Genomic DNA, 18668 nt, shown 5'->3' with positions numbered 1-18668 from the left:
CCTATCCAGACCCTGCCCCCCAGGCAGGATGTACGCAGGCGCAGTTGTTGATCAATTCAGTCGCACTGCTGTTTCCGACTCCTTGCGACCTCATGGACTGCAGCACGCCAGGCTTCCCTGTCCATCACCAACTCCCGGAGCTTGCTCAAACTCATGTCCATCGAATCGATGATGCCACCCAACCATCTCATCCTCTGTTGGTGCATAGGTGGGGCCCGACCTCGTGGCCAGTTACAAAGCACTCTTTGCTGCCTTTCCACCTCGTAGAACCACAAGGATGCAGTACCAACAACTGGGATGACGCTCCTGCCACCAGCTGAGCTGTGGCGGTCACATGGAAGTCTGGACACTTTGGCCTAGGGCCCCATCAACCCCGTTGTCCTGCATTCATGCACTCGTTCGTTCACGAGTAAGCTTGCAGGCAGCATGGAGCTGTGGTTAGAGCCCTACTTACGGGATCTCGGTGTCTTCCCAGGTAGAGCTAGTGGTTAAGAGCCTGCCTGCCATTGCAGGAGATATAAGAGACACGGGATCGATCCCTGGGTCGAGAAGATCCCCTGGAGAAAGGCATGGCAACCCACTCCAGTGTTCTTGCCTGGAGAATCCCATAGACAGAGGAGCCTGGCAGGCTACAGTCCACAGGGGACTCAAAGAGTCGGGTACGACTGAACCAACTTAGCAGGCACGCATGGGACATCAACAAGCCCAGGAGATTCAAAGCCGGGCTCATGTTCTTTCTGGCTGTGTGACCTGCCTCCACTTGGCTTCTCTGAGCTTCCATGCCTCCCTCTGTAGAAGGTGGATCATACCCGTGCCACCCTCAGCTTTGTGAGAACCCAGTGTGTAGAAAGTCCTCGGTGCCACGCTTGCTACACAGTAGGTGCTGAAGAAGTGATGGAAACACCCTCATGGTAGGATTTAAATTCTGAGGAAGGCACAGGTGGGGGACTTGGGGGGTCTCCCAAGTGGGCCATGTGCTCAAGGAGCATTGTTCTCATCTAAGCCTCACAACAGGGCAGGATCTGTAGTTTCACAGGTGAAGTGCTGAGAGAGAGCAGAAACTGCCCAGGGTTGAGCAGCCTGGAGGTGGGATTCGAACGCTGGGATCTGCACCCCAGTCTTTCTGGGATGCAGACACCTTCCGCCCTTCCCCCACCGCGCCTAGAGAAATTTCTGGCCAGTCTAAGCATTTGGTTTGTTTTATACTGGAGACTTCCCTGGTGGCTCAGAGGGTAAAGCATCTGTCTGCAATGCAGGAGACCCGGGTTCGATCCCTGGGTCGGGAAGATCCCCTGGAGAAGGAAATGGCAACCCACTCCAGTACTATTGCCTGGAAAATCCCATGGACGGAGGAGCCTGGTAGGCTGCAGTCCATGGGAGTCCATGGGGTCACAAAGAGACTGAGTGACTTCACTTTCACTTTCACTTTCATACTGGATACACAGCAGAGAGGGAAGGAGAGACATTCCAGGCCACCTGGCAATTAATCCCACTGGGTCCCCCTCACCTTTCCAACCCCCCAGAAATAGCCCCAGCACCTGCCCCGCCTGATTCCCTGGGCTCCCCAGCCCATGTAGACAGCCACGTCTCCAGCTGTACCCACCAGACAGTATCCAAACCCTGGCTGGGGACACCACACCCCAGAGGGAGACAGGGAACAGCTGCCACATGACCCCTGGCCCCCACTGGGCGCCAAGCCCCTGCAGAGGGGCACATGGGATGGGGGCGACTTTTCACCCCCAAAAGGCCACAGCACCCTGTTTCTGTCTCTGGCTGCATCTGTCACCCTCTCCCCGGAGTTCACAGGACTTTCCTGGCTGCTGGTGGTGCTCTGAGTCCACCAATCCTTCTAGCACCCTCTGCCCTGCCCCTCAAGAATAGATGTTTAAAATGTGAGTTCCAAGCCTCTAAAATCACTGATCTTAGGATACTGAAGCTTCTAAACCTAGACCTGGAAAGAAGTGACTCCCAGAACAACCAGACATTTAGAGACAGAAGTTTCCCTCTTTTCCTGAGGAATGGCACTTCACAGTTTACAGCAAACAGGAGCTCACATTCAATGAGCACTTGTGGGGGATTTGCTCTACGAGAATGAATGCAACTCCCACCTCAACCCTCCGAGGTTCTGTTTCACAAACGAGGAAACTCACTCAGGCCCAGAGAGGTTAAGTGACTTGCCCAAGGTCACACAGCTGAGAAGTGGCAGAACTGAGATTCCAACCCAGGTCATCTGAACCCCTAACCACCAGACTACCCTGCCCTGCACATTGTAAAGTGCGTTCACATCCATTCTGGGGAGATAGGGCCCCAGCTTTACAAGCAAGGAACCTACAGTTCAAAAACTTGACATGCCCAAGTCACACAGCTAAGAGGACCCTAACTAGGTCTCTTGGTTCCTTATTTCCATGTCCACTACAACCTTCTCCCCTCATTGTCCCCAGTCCGGCCTGTGCAATCCTAGTCCTTTCCCTCTCCAGGCCCTCCAGCTGAGACCAACTCTCCAAACCCTAAGGGAGAGGCCACAGGTGACCACCCTAGACCTGGACCCTCCAGCCTTCCGAAGCATCGTTAGCATCACTGCAGGGCCCCAGAGGGTGGGGGGGACGCCATGCTGAGCACTGCAGAGGCCTCTGGCAGCAGGGACCCTGGCAAGGGCGGATTTGCGAGCAGAGCTATTTTATACTCTGCAGCTGCCACCATGAACCTTGCACCCGCCTGGGAAGGGGGAGCAGCTGCGGGGCATCTCCCGGGCCCTGGAGCCAGCACCAAATCCTTCCTGCTATTTCTGAGCAGCCAGAGGAATCCCGAAATTAAAACCTCCTGAAAAAATGACAAATCCCTGTCCCACTCCAGACAGATCCTTCCCCCAAACCAGATGAAGAGGCAGGATAAAGCAGAGTGGAGCTGGATACAGTGCAAGACTGCCCAGCAGAACCCCGAATTCTCACCCAGCTCTAGACGAGACCCAGCCTGTCTGGTCCTCAAATGCCCAAGTATAAAATGAGGGCCTGGTCTGAGTCTCTCTCAACTTTAGAGGTTCCCTAAAGTCACTTAGCTCAAAAATTCTCACTCTTTAAGATTCTATGCTCCAACTACTGGCTGTGTGACCTTGGACACTTGACCTCTCAGAGTCTCCCGGTGTCTCATCTGTAAAATGGGGAGCACTGACAATCATCTCTTTAGTAAGGTTGGGAGGGCGGGATAAAATAACATCCAGTAGTTCATGGTTTTTTTTGTAATAGCCAAAGCTGGAAACCACACAAACATCCATCAACAGGAAAATGGATAAGTTTTCATATGCATATACAAGGGAATACTCTGTGTGTGTGTGTGTGTGTATTCAGTTGTGTCCAACTTGTTGCAACCCCATGGAGTGTAGCCTCCCAGGCTCCTCTGTCCATGAAACTTTCCAGGCAAGAATACTGGAGTGGGTTGCTATTTCCTACTCGAGGGGATCTTCCCGACCCAGGGATCAAAGCCACGTCTCTTGCATCTCCTGCACTGGCAGGTGAATTCTTTATCACTGCGTCACATGGGACGCCCACAAGGGAATACTGCTCAGCAATAGAAAAGTGTGAAATATTGGTAGATATAATAACACGAATAAATATCAAAATATTTATGTTGAGTGAAAGAAGCCATACAGAAAAACAGAGTACACACTGGAGGTTCCACTTACCTAAAACTCCAGAAGATAAAAGTGATTCACAGTGACGGAAAGCAGAGCAATAGTTGCCTGGGGACTGGGGTGGGGGTGGGGGAGCAGTAAGGAGAGATTACAAAGGGTGATGGGTATATCCATTATATTCATTGTGGTGATGGCTTTAAACACGTGTCAAAATTATCAAATTTCACCCTTGAATATGCGCATTTTATTGTGTGTCAATAACACCTCGGTAAAGCTGTAAAAAGTAATATGGGTAAAATGCCAGACACGTGCATAACAGTCCACTTATAAATGGTGGCTATTTCCGTTATTAATCATTGTGGTTGCATCTGGATGATTCTTTGATGAAGTTTCATTTCCTCTGCTAGAATGTAGTCTCAGATCTGTTTTGCTAACAGTTCCTCCCCAATACATGGCACAGAGTAGGTGCTCATAAAGAACTGTATTTGGGAAACAAAAGATCTATGACCCTGCTACACACTTCTGGGGTACCTCGGAACTCAGAGGGTTACATCATCCCAGGCAAGGAAAAAAACTGGATGATTCCAAGAATCTATGAATGAAAACAAAGGCAGTCACTGTCATCGCCCCCGGGAGGCAGGGTGGGGTCAGAACAAGGAAGGGGGACCCAAGATGAAATGCAATAGATGCAAAATGCTTGTGCCCACCCTACCATCAGGGAAGGGGCTCTGCCTTTGGGCCACGAAGTTCTAAAATGAGGTGGGAGGCTCATCACTGAAGAGTCCAGGCTGAGAAGCCAGACAGACCTGGGTTCGAAGAGCAGCTATGCCCTGCTGTGTGACTTTAGATAAGTCACTAAGCCCCTCTGAGCCTCAGTTTTCTCATCTGAAAAATGGGGGGAGGGTAATGATATTGCTCCTCTCTCCGTGGAGAGTGTAGGAAGGATTAGATGTGGTTACGGATGTGCGGGCACCATCCCTCCTTTGCCTTACACGCATGCGCACACGCAGAGCACTTGCTATGTTCCAGGGGCAGTGTTGAGTGCTGGGGGGACAATGGTGTTCAGACCCCCGGCCCCTCTCCTGGTGGACTTTGCATCTTGGCTGTGACAACTGCCTGGCTGAACCCTCAGACACTCTGATTTCATTGGTCTGGGTGGGGGCCAGGTAGAAAGGAGTTTCAAAGCTCCCAGGTAATCCCGCTGGGCAGGTGGAGAACACTGCGGGCTGGAGTGGGTTCATTTTCTCTTTATCCACAGAGGCCCAGAGAGGCGAGGGGACTCCCCCAAGGCCACACAGCCAGGAAAGCAGAAGTGGAGCTGGCACTGACTCAGGTGGTCTCACCGGAGAGCCCAGGCCACTGTGAGCACCCCAAGGGGTAAAGATGATGAGCCCAGCACAGAGCAGCCCGGCAGGTGTGGGTTCTGTCCCTCCTGTTCTCAACAAAACGCCAGCCAGAGTATGCCCAGCCTGGCAGATGATCAGAGCAGGGCAGGACACGGGGAAGGGGCTCTTCAGCACCCCACCCCCATCTCACGCCACCTGAAGCCCCATTCCCACACCAGCTGGGGTTCACGTCTCAGGGTGGTTTTGCTGGCCCTCCCCCTCCCCCTCGAAGGTGGCCGTGGGCTGGCCCCACGGCAGACTCCCCGACTGGGGGCAGCTGTGGGGTTTTACAAGGCCCGGGACAGTGGGGGCCTGTTCCTGCCCTGGCAGACACCGGGATCCCTGGGAACGCTGGAACCCCTCACCTCCACCCACTCCCTTAAGTCGTGCTGTTTCCGCCTCCCTTGGACTCGCCACACACACCCCCACCGTGGTCTCCCTCCGCGGCTCACTCCCTGCTGATGCCGGCCAGATGTGAGCCCATCAAAGGCCCCTCCTGGGTGACTCCATCACAGATGCGGGGGGCAGGGTGGAGGGGGCTTCAAGCCTTAGAGGTCGTGTGGCCATTCTGTTCTCCCCAAGGGCGTCCTTCATTCAATCGCTCGTTCATTCACTGAAAAAGCAGTGGAGCCCAGCCGAGAACTCAGCCTCTGGAATCAGACCGCAGGGCTGGAATCCTGGCTCTGTGATCTGGGCAACTGACTTCCTCTCTCTGGACCTCAGTTTCCCCAACTGTGACATGGGGATGATGATAGTGCCTGGGTTGCCATGAGTTGATGATGTCCGCTGCTTAGAGCGGTACCTGACACATAACAGATACTCCTTAACTAAGCAACTATTGTCATCCTTGAGCCCACAGGACTGTAGAAGAGAGACTGGGAAGGGGGGAGGGAGGAGGAGGGGATATCTAAGCCAGAAGCTAAAAGATGAGAGTTAACGGGAATTCTCTGGTGGTCCGGTGATTAGGTCTCCGAGATTCCACTGCAGGGCGCACAGGTTCAATGCATGGTCAGGGAACTAAGATTCCACATGCCGCACTGCATGGCCAAAAAGAAAATTAGAGTTAGTAAAGCAAGGGAGGGGGTGGAAGGGTGTCTTTGGCAGAGGGAATAGTAGCTGTAAAAGCTTAGCGGTGAGAGAGAGGTCAATTCCTGCACTGTGGCTCAGACCCTCTCCTTAGTCTCCTCCCCAGTCCCTGGGGAAACAGGCTGTGGCTAAAACCACACACCCCACGTCCTCTGGAGGGCCCAGTGGACACTAACGGGGAGCCACTGGCCAGGCAACTGCTGATCGGAGACCCAGCCCTGCCTGCTCCCCAGGGATCTCCAATGTCTGCTGCTGTCTTACCTGGGTTTTGCCTGACTTGGGGAAGCTTCATGCACTTCCTAGCCACACCCCTGCACCTAGGACCCCGCAGGAGCTCAGGAACAAGCAGAGGGCTCGTCACACCCAGAGAGGTGGAGTGACTTGGTCCAAGCCACACAGCATCCTGGTATTCAGTATTTGTATTTCAATTCTCCCTACGTCCTTGGGCGGTCGCCTGTCTGGGCTGAGAGGGAGAGCCCTTCCCCACTGAGCCAGACAGTGGCCATTGTGTGTTTTGAAACCCAAACCCTGGCCCTCTCCGGATGGAAGTGGGGTCGGAGGAGGAGAGGGGCTGCAGGGGGTGGGGGTGGGGATAGCCTCCCGCCCCCATCACCCCAGGGATCCAGCACATGCTCCCAGCCCAGCCACGTCTGGATTCCAGCTGGCAGCTGGAGTAGCAGTGGCCACAGGAATCACCATCAAAGGCAAGGAGGAGCCTGGTGGGTGAGGAGACAAAAGGCAGAGACGGCCTTCCACCCCAGGCACCGCAGGCCAAGGGTGCGGCCAGTGTGGTGCTGCCCCTGAGACCCAGACCGGCCCTCAGCCATTCTGCAGGGGGGGGGGGACTAAAACTTTGGCCCCAAGCCCCTCCACGGCCCCTGTCTCCTGGGGGAAACAGAGAGGTGGGTGGTTCTCCTGCAAACACCGTAAGTAGCAGAGGTGCGAATGGATGCTGCCTCGGTGACCATGAGCCCAGGGCTTCTGGGGCAGACTCTGGCCCCTGTTCCCATGGGGCATCCATCCCTCCCTCCATTTCCCACACCCATCCGGCCCCCGAGGCCAAGTTGATGTGTCCCACCCCTCCAAAAGTTGCCCCATCCCTACAGAAAAGCCCAGAGGAAATGCCCCCCAACCTCCCAGCAGACTCCTTCTCCCCACCCCCAGAAAACCAGCATGCTCAGGCCTGAATAAAGGTTTATTGTGCTGGTTTATTATATTCCAGCACCTGGACAGCTGTGCAGAGGTGGTGGAGCCTGGACGGAGGAATAGAAACAAGAACCCCCTCACAGGGCCTCCCCAAATCCTGGATGAAGCTCAGGCTCCCTTGTTGAAGACTAAAGAATGCTGTGGGCACAGGCTGCCAGGCGTGTGTGTGTGTGTGTGTGTGTGTGTGTGTGAAGGGTGGGGGGCCATGGACCCCTGCTTCCAGCCTGGGTGTCAGAAGCCCTCCCCCATACCTTCAGACCCCTCCTAGAATGGGGTCCCCTCACACACAGCACCTCCCAGCCGGCTTCTAGGTTGCTTGGAGTCCCTGGCAAGAAAGGTGAACTTCACTTGCCCCATCCCCACAGCGGTAAGTAGCAGGATGAGAGGCTGAGACCCCAAACCCCACCACCCTCACCCTGGAACTGGGGAGGGGGCACCCTGTGGAACATTTAGAGCAGTAACTTCCAGAGTGTTCTCTGCAGGATTTTACTCTGTAGCTGTAAAACAAAAACAAAAGTATTCCACGGTCAAAAGCAGTTTGGGAAAGGCTAAGCGAAACCGGATTCCATGGGTGCCTTTACTGCAGGACTTGTCAGAGCCTTGGAGGACTTCCGTTGGGCGGGTGAGGGGAGAGGCGGTGCGCAGAGCAGAGAAGCAATGTTTCCTCGACTCGTTCATTGGCCCTCAAAGTCCTTCTTCCAGGGAAGCCAGTTTGGGAAATGCCCGTGCTGTGCGCAGGGGCCCCTCACAGAAACCTCCTGATGGATCTTCTGTGGTACCTCCAGGCCCCTGTGCGTCTCCCCATTCATTCAACCTCTTCCAAAATGTCTATTCTGTTCCTCTTTTCTGCCTTGATGGAAAGCAGCGGCGTCGGCGCTGTCACAAGGGACCTGAGACTTCTGTTTCCCAGCGGATGCGTCTGTGACTGGGACACCCCCCTCCCAGTCCCAGCCCCTAGAGGAGCTGTGCCTTTCGGATGAGCCCCTTGGGGCTGCGGGGACAGATGTTCTGGAAGTCTGTGAGATTCCTGAGGTGGGACAGAGACCAGCATCTCCGCCCACTGTAGTAGGGTCAGACACGCTGGGATCTGCAGCGGGGAGTGGCCGGGGAAGCAGGGAGGTCAGAGCGCGGTAGGGACCAAGGGCCTTTCTATGCCCAAGGTGACCGCTAGGGGTCCAACAGTCAGGGCCCGCAGTTCGAGAGGGGGCAGTTAGATGCTGGGGGGGACACTGCCGCAAGCACAGGGGTTTTCGGGGGGACCAGCTGGGCCCCCGGCTTCCTGGGCGAGTAAGGGAGCCACCTCTGGCTCTCCTTGACCTTCAGCGGCTGCCGCGGCGCCTACAGCTGCATCCGCCTCCACTGAGCAGGGCTCCTCCGGCAGAGGAGGCACCTCGGGTTTATCCGCCGGAAGCGCACGTCCCTGGGCTTCCAGGTCCACCTCCCGGGGGCCTTTCTCCTCTTCCTCTGATCTGCCCTCTGGTGCCCTGGCTACGTCTCCACTGCTTGGGGCGGCCCTGGAGGGAGACTTGAGGTTCTGGGTGGCGGCGAGGATGTGAGCCTGGAGCTGCTGGGAGGAATCCAGGGTCTCCTCAGGCCGGCCGTCGGGAGCCCGGTCGGGGACCTCGCTGAAGGCCCGGGGGCCCCCCGCGCGGTCGCTCTGGTCTACGTACTTCTTCTTGGGGAAGGACGAGGGGTAGTAGGCAGAGGCCTTGTGCTTCTGGCGGGTGATGAGAGCCGCACAGACGATGAACATCAGCAGGAAGACCAAGGAGCCCACCACGGCGATGAGCATCACGTACTGGCGGAAGAAATCCACGATGCCGTCCAGGAAGTTGGTGGGGGGCTTAGGGCCCGCCAGGGGCGTGGGCTCGGGCCCCACCGACGTGGGGCTGAGGGCCGGGGTCTGCGGCGGCGGGAGGCTCGGGGAGGAGGCCGACGAGCCCTCGGCCTCCCCGCTGCCCCCCGTGTCCTCAAGGAAGCCGGCCTGCAGGGACACGGAGTAGGACGCCGTGGGCAGGACCCGCAGCAGCAGCAGCAGAAACACGGCGAGGCTGGGCGCCACTGCGGAAACCATGTTGCCGGGGACCTGTGGGGAAGGGAGGCAGGAGAGACATCAGGGTGGGACCCCGGGGCCTCAGGGGACCCCGAGGAGGTGCAGGGGACACAGAACCTCTTCTAGCCAATCGCTTCCCTTCCCTGGGCCTGAGCCTCCCCACTGTGCAATGGACCCCATCCTGGGGTTCACGTAGGTTCTCCCCTGCCCCCAACGACTCACTTCAATCTGAGCTTCTAGAGGGCACAGGCTGAATCTTAGTCATCTGGGCAACTTCAGGGTTTTGCATTATATCTGGGTCCTGGACGCCACAGTAAGCACCCAATAAATGCATCTTGATGGACTTGGCTCAACGAATAAGAAGAACTTATTCTTTCATTGCTTGCCATGTGCCAGGCCCTATTTTATTTTAGATGAAATTTCTCTTGACTCCTGGGAACCGCCTTCTGGGGGTAGTACTACATTCTCACCATTTTCCAGGTGAGGAAATTGAGGCTCAGAGGGATTCAAAGACTTGCTAAGGAAGAGCTGGAGTTTGGATGCAGGCACCGAGGGAGGGCCCAGTGAGTGACTGAGCAAGTTGACCCCCTCCTCCAGGAAGCCCTCCCCACTGCCCCTGGCCTATCTGCGGTCCTGTCACCAAAAGATTCATAAGTTTTGAAGCATCCAGATTCTGAGCTCGGCAGGGGCCTGAGTGAGCATGTGCCCCCACGGCTAACCCCCACCTCAAGGCCCCCCGGGGGAACCCTTGTGCCTAAAACAAAGCTGGAGCCGGAGTCCTGTGGCCACCACCAAATGGGATCCAGATGAACTCCGCACCTCCCTCCCCCACGGGAAGGCTGCTCCCTATTTGAACCCCCAGACCCTCCCTGGCCCAGACAGCCTGGATGACTAATAAATTCCTTATGGCCCAGCTTTATGGAGGAGCCTGGCTTCTAAAGCATTAACTCTCCCAGCTGGTGTGAGTTGGCCTGGCCTCTCAGACAAACCCAGGGACCCCCCCAGGCCGCCCCCTGAGAGCCGCTGCCTGGCCCAGCAGAGGGCCCAGTACCCTGATGCCGGATGAGGCTGTATGTGCTAGGATGGGAAAGCCTCACACGCCCCTGACTGTGGTGCCCCCTCTCGGGGATGCAGATGGGAGAGACAGAAGCCCAGAGAAGGCAAGGGGCAGGCCTCAGGCCACACAGCGAGTTCCTGGGCTGAAGGAGTCAGGTGCCCGACATCTTGCAGCAGGTCCCCATGAAAGCCCAGGTCTCAGGCCTCGCTCTGCAAAGCAGGTGACGGTACCAACTCGTGGTGACTTGGGGATACAGGAAGTGATGTAGGAATGACATGGGGCCATTGACTGGCTTGTTCCAAGTGACCTGGTGCCTCCCAATATGACACGAATATAGACAAACTGGCTCAGACAGCAAAAAACAAAAGAAATTCCCAGGACATCAGACAAGGCAACACTCACCCAGAGGCTCTTTTAAAAAAAATTGTGGGGGACTCTCCATGGCATGTGGGATCCTATTTCCCTGATCAAGGATCAAACCCGCATTGGAAGCAAGAGTCTTAACCACTGGACCATCAGGGAAGTCAAGAGATTCATTTTAAATGAGTAGGTCACCGTGTACATTTACCACAGTTTGCTCATATGAGCCCCTTTTGTGGGTGCAATTCCAAAGAAGCCCAGAACACTAGTATTGTCTCCATTTTTCAAATGAGGAAATGGAGGTCCAGAGACAGACAGTGACCTGCCCAAGGACACACAGATGCTAAGTGTTAGAGCTGGGATTTGAACCTTCCTTTTCTGTGATTCTGAGAATCCACACATACACTCACTCACACACATACACACTCACACTCAGATGTGCCCCCGGCTGACCCAGGAATGGGCTCACACTCCCTGGTTGACATCACTTGTCAGCTGGGACCAGGATTTGAGCAGGTCCATGAGCTTCAGGAGCCTTCCCCTGGTACTTGTTAGCCTAGGTTCCTACAGACAGTCTTGATCTTTGGCGGTTTTGCCCCTCCCTCAGCAGTCACCTCCCTGCCTGCTGCTTCAAGTCAAGCCCTGGAATGACCTCTCATGGTGGCAGCTGAAACTTCTCACTGTAGACTGCCGGCCGGGTGGGGCCTGAAGACCAGGGGTCTTCCCTGCGGCGGCGGCCGTCAAGGTTCCGCCCTGAAGCTCTGCAGTCACTGGACTGAGGAGGCCAGTTAGGCCGGTATTAGAATCCTGGTTCCATCTGGGTCTGGCTCTGCTGCCTGGCTCCTCTGGGCCTCACTTTCCCCATCTGTAAACTGGGGGCGGGGCAAGGAGGTGAGCACAGGGCTTGCCTCTCAGAGCTGTTAGGATCAGATGAGACCACAAGTTCAGAAAGCGCCTGGTACGGAGCTGCTGCTCCCCGGTGGCAAGGGCGGGGGAGGGGGGGGCGGGCGGGGCGTGGGGGTGGGAGGAGATGGAATTCAGAAGCAGCCGAATTTCTACCCCAGCGGAGATCCAAGACCAGCGGGCACTCTCCCACCCCCACCCCTCTCCGTGGACAAATGATGATTATCCTCACCTGACGTGTAAATGTGCTCACTCTTTCCCCCCATCCTCCAGGAAAGACCAAATTTGTATTAATACCTCGTTGAGTGAAATCTCCCCAAGCTGTAGCCAACGAGGAATCCAGGACCAGACACACACACACACACACACACACGCACACACACATACACATGCACAGCAATGAGTCAGACAGAGTGAAGTGTTCCTTTCCCCAAGAGCCTTGGGGGCTGGGGCAGAGGATACCGAAAGAGGCCACGCAAACTACTTCTGGCTCTTAAAGACTGAGATCTTGACTCTCCGAGTCCATTCATATGCCCCCACGACTCCTCTCCCCGGGGCTCCCTGGGAAATGTGCAGGCTGAGTGCAGGGAGCCGGTGGGGCTTCACAGGACATGACTGTGTGACCCTGCTGGACGAGTCCCCTGACCTCTCTGGGCCTCAGTTTCCAGTCTGTAGAATGGGCACGCTGACCTGGGCTGCCCATCAGCTGCCCCCAGCTCCTCCCTGCTCCTCATTTTTTTTTCCAGGACGCAGAAATTCACGGGCCATGAGGAGGTGGGGTCAGGCCAACCCCTCTCATTTCATCCAGGAGGAAACCCAGGCCTGACACTGGGAAAGGCCTGCCCAGGGTCACACAGTCGGTCAGGACGGAGCCTGACTGGAGAGGCGGCTCTGAACACCCGGATGGAGGTCATTTCCCAGCTGTGTGTCCTGAGGTCAGGCATGGCACCTCTCTGAGCCTCAGTTTCCATATCTGTACGATGGGGATAAGGTCACCTTCCTGGACTATTGTTAGGACAAGAAATAGCGGTGGCTGGCACAGCGGAGATGTCAATTAGTAGTACCACGTGATTATCCAGGACTCCAAGCTGGGAGCAGGGCCCCTCTCCAGAGCCCATCTCACTCACAGTTCATTGTTTTCAAATGTGATGCCCCCACTTGAGGTCAGGAATAGGCAGATACTTCAAATCCATCCCTTATGCCAAGGTACCCTGCCAAGACCTGAGGCTGAGGGGCCGGGGCTGCCCTGCCCCCATTCAGGGACTGATGGCCAGAGGGGGAGGGGAGCCCACAGAAACCTGGCTTCAATTAGTGGCCTTGGGGGGAGGGGTTCTGGCTGAAGCTCTGAAGCCCCTGCTCCAGGGCAGCCAAGGACAGGGCCCTGGGCCCCTTGGAGGGGAGGCCTGGGGAAGGACAGGAGTCTTTCCCTGAAGTCTTGAAACCCACACACGTACACACAATACACAGACACAAAACAGGCACAAAAGACACAGATGCACAGTGTCTCGACACCCCGGATGGCTACACGGACCCCCAGCCCAGACACACAGAGAACACACACAGACACACGCAACACATGCACACATGTACCCCCTGACCCGCTGGGGATCCCCACAGGTGGGACCACCCTCGTACACACCACCCTCCTGAGGACCCCAGGAATACCCACCCCAGCGCCCACTTTCCAGCACACCCCCTACAGCAAGGCCCCAACTGCACACACATGCCCCTCTCTGGCCAACACAGCACCACGCTCAGGACGCATCATCCCAGGGCACACACAGCTGGCCACCCGTCGTGTTAACACAGGTCATACACGTACTCAACATCCGACACACACTCAAGGCTCGCACATACTTAGAGAAGCCCCCTAAAGCACTCATGCCGGCCCCCTAAACTCCAAGACACCCCGGGCTCCCCGAGAGAGGCGGGGGCCCCAGGACTCACCAGTTCCTCTGCACACGGGGTGTCCCGCCAGGTGGAGCAGAGCGAGTCAGAGTCCGTGGCGGTGCCCAGTGGCCGCGGCTCTGGGCTGCCGCCCGCCCTCCCCCGCCCTCCCAGCCTCCTCCTTCCCTCCCTCCCTCACTCCCTCCCTCCGTCCAGCTTGATTTCATTAAGTGGGTTTGGGGTGGGGACAAGGGGAGGGGCGGGGCCGAGCCCGGCCACACGCAGTCCCCCTCCCCGCTCACACTCGCGGACACCCCCTCCTCCATGGGTGCCCCCTCCACAGCCCGGGACACCAGATGCAGCATTTCCTCCCTGACCACGGGTCCCCAGGGCAGACTGAGGCCGACAGACACACACAGCAGGGCCGTCCTGCCGAGCACCCCTGGGCCAGCAAGCAGGGATCCTGCCTCCCAGCCCAAGGGGACGAGGTCAGGGAGGCTCCGAGGCCCCTGGAAGTGAGGAGGAAAATTCCCTGTGCTTGGTTCCAGCTGTGACTCAGGTTTTCCGAAGCTCAGGGCACAGAGTGGGAGCTGGGCTGTGCTTAAAGGATTCGTGGAGGGTCAGGCCTGAGGCAGGGAGGGAATTCAGACACCCGAAGTCAGAGCCTTTTCTTCCGCAGGCCTCCGTTTCCCCATTTACAGGGATGGGTGGGAAGCTCTGTGGGTTCCCCCTAACATCCTCAGATCCATGGCCTCGCGATACCCCAAAATGAAGCATCCAGAACACGGGTTTTCATGGCCCCATTTCACAGACTGAGAAAATGAGGCAAGGTGCATTCAAGAGGCTCCTCCAGGAAACTGAGATAAGTCAGTTGTGGGCACTGGAACTAGGCCCTTTGGCTGATCTGAGGAATCCAGTGAGTCAGCAGTCCTTGCACTCATCTATTCCTGCACTCATTCATTCATTCGTCCATCAAATGCTTAATGAACACCTATGTGCACCAGACCCGGTGCTAAGCAGGTTTCAGACGTGAATCAGACCAGCCTTCAAGAAGCTCACAGACTTCCAAGCAGAAGCATACATACATTAATTGCTTTTTTTTAAGAAACAGAAATGGGTCCATGGCAGGAGAGAAACCAAGAGCTCAGGGAACCCCAGAACAGAGAGAGGTCCACTGAAAGAAGCAGGGGAGTTGTCCTAGAGGTTGTGACTGTGAATGAGCAGAGACCCAGGAAGGTCATTCCCGGAGGAAAGACCAGCGTGGATGAAGGCAGGTGGCTGAGAATGCCGCACTCGGACAGGGGGCTGTGATGAAACTGTGCTGGAGCACGAAGTGGATGAAAGGGAGGAGCGAATGAGGAGGGCGAGGGAAGAGCAGAGCTAAAGGCTCAGAACAGCATTCATCAGGGGCAACAGGGAGCCAGGGAAGGTCTGGAGCATGGGGAGTACAAGAATCAACAGATCATGCCCACCTTTTAGGAACCAGGGCCCTAGATTGTAGCTACTCCCTTTGATGGTCCCAGCAGCCCCAACTCGCCTCCCCAAAGAGGAGCCAGCTGTTTAGAAAATAAAACCAGGGAAATTACCAGGCCAGTGACCCCATTAGACAGCTATCAGACCATCTCTCTCTCTCTCTCTCTCTCTCACACACACACACATACACACACACACACCCCTTAAGCCAAATATCCCGACCCACAATCTGAGGAGAGAATGACAAAAACGTCAGTCACCAATGGGAGAGAAAAAGACCCCTGAGTTCCAGCCCCGGCTCACTCATCAGCTGTGAGTGCCTGGGCAAATCTCTGTCCCTCTCTGGGCTGCAGCTAAGTGTGGGGTTGTTCTCGATGCCCACTGCAAGCCTGCCAGCTCTGAAGTTCCAACGCTGTGACATTCTAAATTGTATTCAGTCTACAAATATTTCTTGAGCATCGAGTTTACACCCAGCCACTGTCAGGCCCTGGAAGACAGTAATGAGCAGACACAGGCTCAGAGAGAGGAGACTTGCAATAAGCAAGTAAACAAAGCAATGAATATCTAACTGCAAAGTGTGCTAAGAGTTGGAATGGGGCATTTCCAAGGCTGTGAGAGGCCAATCTGGGGGGCATTAGTCTGGCCCTGGGGCTCATGGGAGCCTCCATGAGGAGGTGGAAGTAGAGCTACTGGTGGAGGTATTTAGGAAGGCAAGAATGCAAGAGGATAGCATGTGCAAAGGCCCTGGGGTAGACAGGAAGCCAGCACCTTCAGAGCAGTTCCTGATCATCATCAAGCAAAAGTCCATGAACTAGGCCTGCGGGGGGACCAGGAACTCTACTTGTTTTGTGAGTGGCCGTAACTCCAGCATCTAGGGCGGTCCCTGGAACACAGTAGGTGCTTAATAAATGCTTGTGACCGTGTCAGTGACCACTCTGCTCTCCACTCTCACGTTCCTAGGATCTAGCCACTCCTCATCCATCCTGAAGGACTCACAGTCCACATTCTCCAGCTCCAGGACCCATGGTAGGGCCTGGCCCAGGTGATCCCACGGCCCACAGCGCCACGCATGGCTCCAAGGGTCGGGGGCGGGCAGGCCTGTGGCTTGGAGGGGGCCAGGCCGCTCACTCACAACCCACAATTTCAGAAACAGAGCAACGGGTCCTCTGCCCAGCCTGGAAGCAATTCAGAGCCCCCACCCTGTGCCTAGCCTGCAATTAGCAGCTGTGACCACCCCCACCCCCGCCCTGCTGAACAACCAGGACTGAGGAGGCAGGGAGGAGGAGGAGGAGGGAAAGCCTCACCCAGGCTTGAGTCTCTGCCAGAGTGCTCCCCGGTTGAGCCTGGGCAAGCTGCTTGGCCCACCGCAGCCCCCAGCTCCAGCCTCTCGCGGGCTCAGAGCCGCTTCTAATTACACAGCCCCCGAAGCCACCGGGGCCTGCCTTCTGGGCAAAAATATCGCAAGATTTTCATGTGGCTGGAGAGACCTGGGCTGCGGCCCCATCACAGCACGGGCCTGGCCTGTGGGTGGACACCCGTGGAGTGGCCCCTAGTCGGGGGCTCCAAGGAGGTAGAGTGGCCAGGGCCCGGGTGTGCTGTGAAACCTCCCCATGCCTCAGCTCCCCCATCTGTAAACTAGAGACGTTCACTCATTCCACAGCTCTTTACCGAGTGTCTCTGTGAGCCAGGAGCTTCCCAGGGCCTGGAGAGAACTGTGAATGAGACAGATGCTGAAGCGACTTGCCTCCGGCTGTTCCCTCTGCCTGAAGCACTGCCCTCCATGCGCCCCCCCGGCCTTGCATCTCTGTTATCACCACCTCCAGGAAGCCCTCCCTGAACCCCAGCCTCTGGGGAGGGAGATGAGCAGCTCCTTCTATGTTCCTGCACCCCTGGTGCCCTGTAAGGACTTGTTTCTATGTGTCTCTAGACTGTCAGCTTCTCGGGTCCAGAATAAGGGCTTCTTCTGTCGCCATATCCCTGGCACCAGTGCCTGGAACACAGTAGGTGCTCAGTAAATGCCCTTCACCAGCTGAATGACTCTCGTCCAACCTGCCCGTGTTCCAGACGGGGAAACTGAGGCCCAGAGAGGGGATTCACTGACATAATATTGCTCTGCCTCAAGGAGCCCCTCTCAGGGGAACTGGTTGAGAAGCAAGTCAACTGGCAGTTCAAGAAGACACCCTAACACTGCAAAATGCTATCAAGGAGATAAAAAGGCCGAGGAGACAGGAAGTAGCTTGGAAAGGGGCGGGGGCAGGTGTCCGGTCATCTATTCTAGTGATTGTGGTCAGGGCTGGCTTCCTGGAAGAGGTGTCAGCACTGACATGTGCAGATAAGAGGAACCAGGCACTCCAGGAGCAGGAGGAACAGCTTCCATGGCCAAGAAAGCCAACAGCAAGTTCAAAGGCTCTGCGGTGGAAAAGGGCTTGGCACCAAGCGTCTTATAGGGAAACCAGAGCAGGTGCTGAATCGGTTCTCGCCCAGGAGTCATTCAAGCTCAGAAACCGAGAGACCTGCCTTCTTCACTCCCAGCTCTGCCCCTCCCACATGCACTGCTGTGTGAGCCAAGCCTCAGTTTCCCTTCCCACACCAGGAGGAGTCAGCGGAGTTTCCTCTAAACTCTTTTTGCTGTGTGATTCTAAATGAATTTCCCACTCCAGCAAACAACCCACCACCGCAGTAGGGAGAAAAATACCGTAGCCACTTTGAAAAACAGTCTGGTAGGTTTTATCAAGTTAAAGATATGCTTCTCAATGACCCAGCAAGCTCTTCTCTGGGTATTTCCCCAAGAGAAATGACAACACACGTCCACATGCAGACAAGAAAGTCGGTTTATCCATAACAGCCGAAAAAATACCAAACCTGGCAACTACCCAGATATCCACCAACAGGACGATGGATGCATAGGCTGTGGTCCGTGAAGTGACACTCCCCCGCAGTGGGAGGATGAGATGGCAGGCAGACAGTTTGGACGAATCTCATAGACACAAGGAGCAAAAGAAAGGGACTCCACAGAACACAGACTGGGTGATTCCATTTACAAGTTCTAGAACAAAGGCTAAACCAGGCTATGGAGACAGAAGTCAGAAGAGCGGTTACCCAGAACTTCCCTGGTGGTCCAGTGGCTCAGGCTTCACACTCACAATGCCGGGGGCCAGAGTTCGATCCCTGGTCAGGGAACTAGATCCCACATGCTGAAACTAAGACCTGGTGAAGCTGAATAAATAAAGATACATTTTAAAAAAAGAAGAAGAAGAAGGCAGTTACCCTTGGAGGCGGTATTGACTGGAAAGAGACACAAAGAAACTTCTGGGGCTGGAGCTGGACAATGTCTGGGTGGTGGTTATGTGGGCATGTGTGTATGGGAAAATCAAGCCTCACACTTCAGATGGTTATGCTTTACGTAGGTTATGACTCAAAGTTGTCTTTAAAAATTAAGAGCCCTGCCTCCCTTTCATTATTATTATTTTTCTTTTTTGGTGGGGTGGGGGCACCAGAGCCGGTAGGATCTCTGGCTTCCTGTGTCCCTGGCGACCTGGCCAGCTGCGCACAGCCTTGTAAACATTTACATTCCCCAAGCCCGGTGCAAGCAGCAGCTCCGTGCAGCCCACGTGGGAGCCCAAGTGTCAG

At 55.8% G+C, this 18668-nt stretch overlaps 1 protein-coding gene across 1 annotated transcript; it reads right to left on the bottom strand.

The window, feature by feature from the left end:
* Positions 1–7786: 7786 nt before the first annotated feature.
* Positions 7787–13713, bottom strand: TMEM119 (transmembrane protein 119). Its single transcript, XM_055549735.1, has 2 exons — positions 13626–13713; positions 7787–9391 (listed from the first exon to the last, which is right to left on the bottom strand). Exon 2 carries the CDS (start codon positions 9377–9379, stop codon positions 8516–8518), a length of 864 nt encoding a protein of 287 aa, XP_055405710.1. The 5' UTR covers positions 9380–9391; positions 13626–13713; the 3' UTR covers positions 7787–8515.
* Between the last annotated feature and the right edge of the window lie 4955 nt (positions 13714–18668).

Source organism: Bubalus kerabau, chromosome 16, assembly GCF_029407905.1.
Source record: "Bubalus kerabau isolate K-KA32 ecotype Philippines breed swamp buffalo chromosome 16, PCC_UOA_SB_1v2, whole genome shotgun sequence".
In the NCBI taxonomy this organism is placed as follows: domain Eukaryota; kingdom Metazoa; phylum Chordata; class Mammalia; order Artiodactyla; family Bovidae; genus Bubalus; species Bubalus kerabau.
The sequence above is the reverse complement of the archived record's forward strand: the minus strand, read 5'-3'. Positions and strand labels throughout refer to the sequence as shown.

What these genes read in the sequence shown, in the direction of transcription:
- TMEM119 (XM_055549735.1), bottom strand. Translation starts at nt 9,379, where the DNA reads ATGGTTTCCGCAGTGGCGCCCAGCCTCGCCGTGTTTCTGCTGCTGCTG.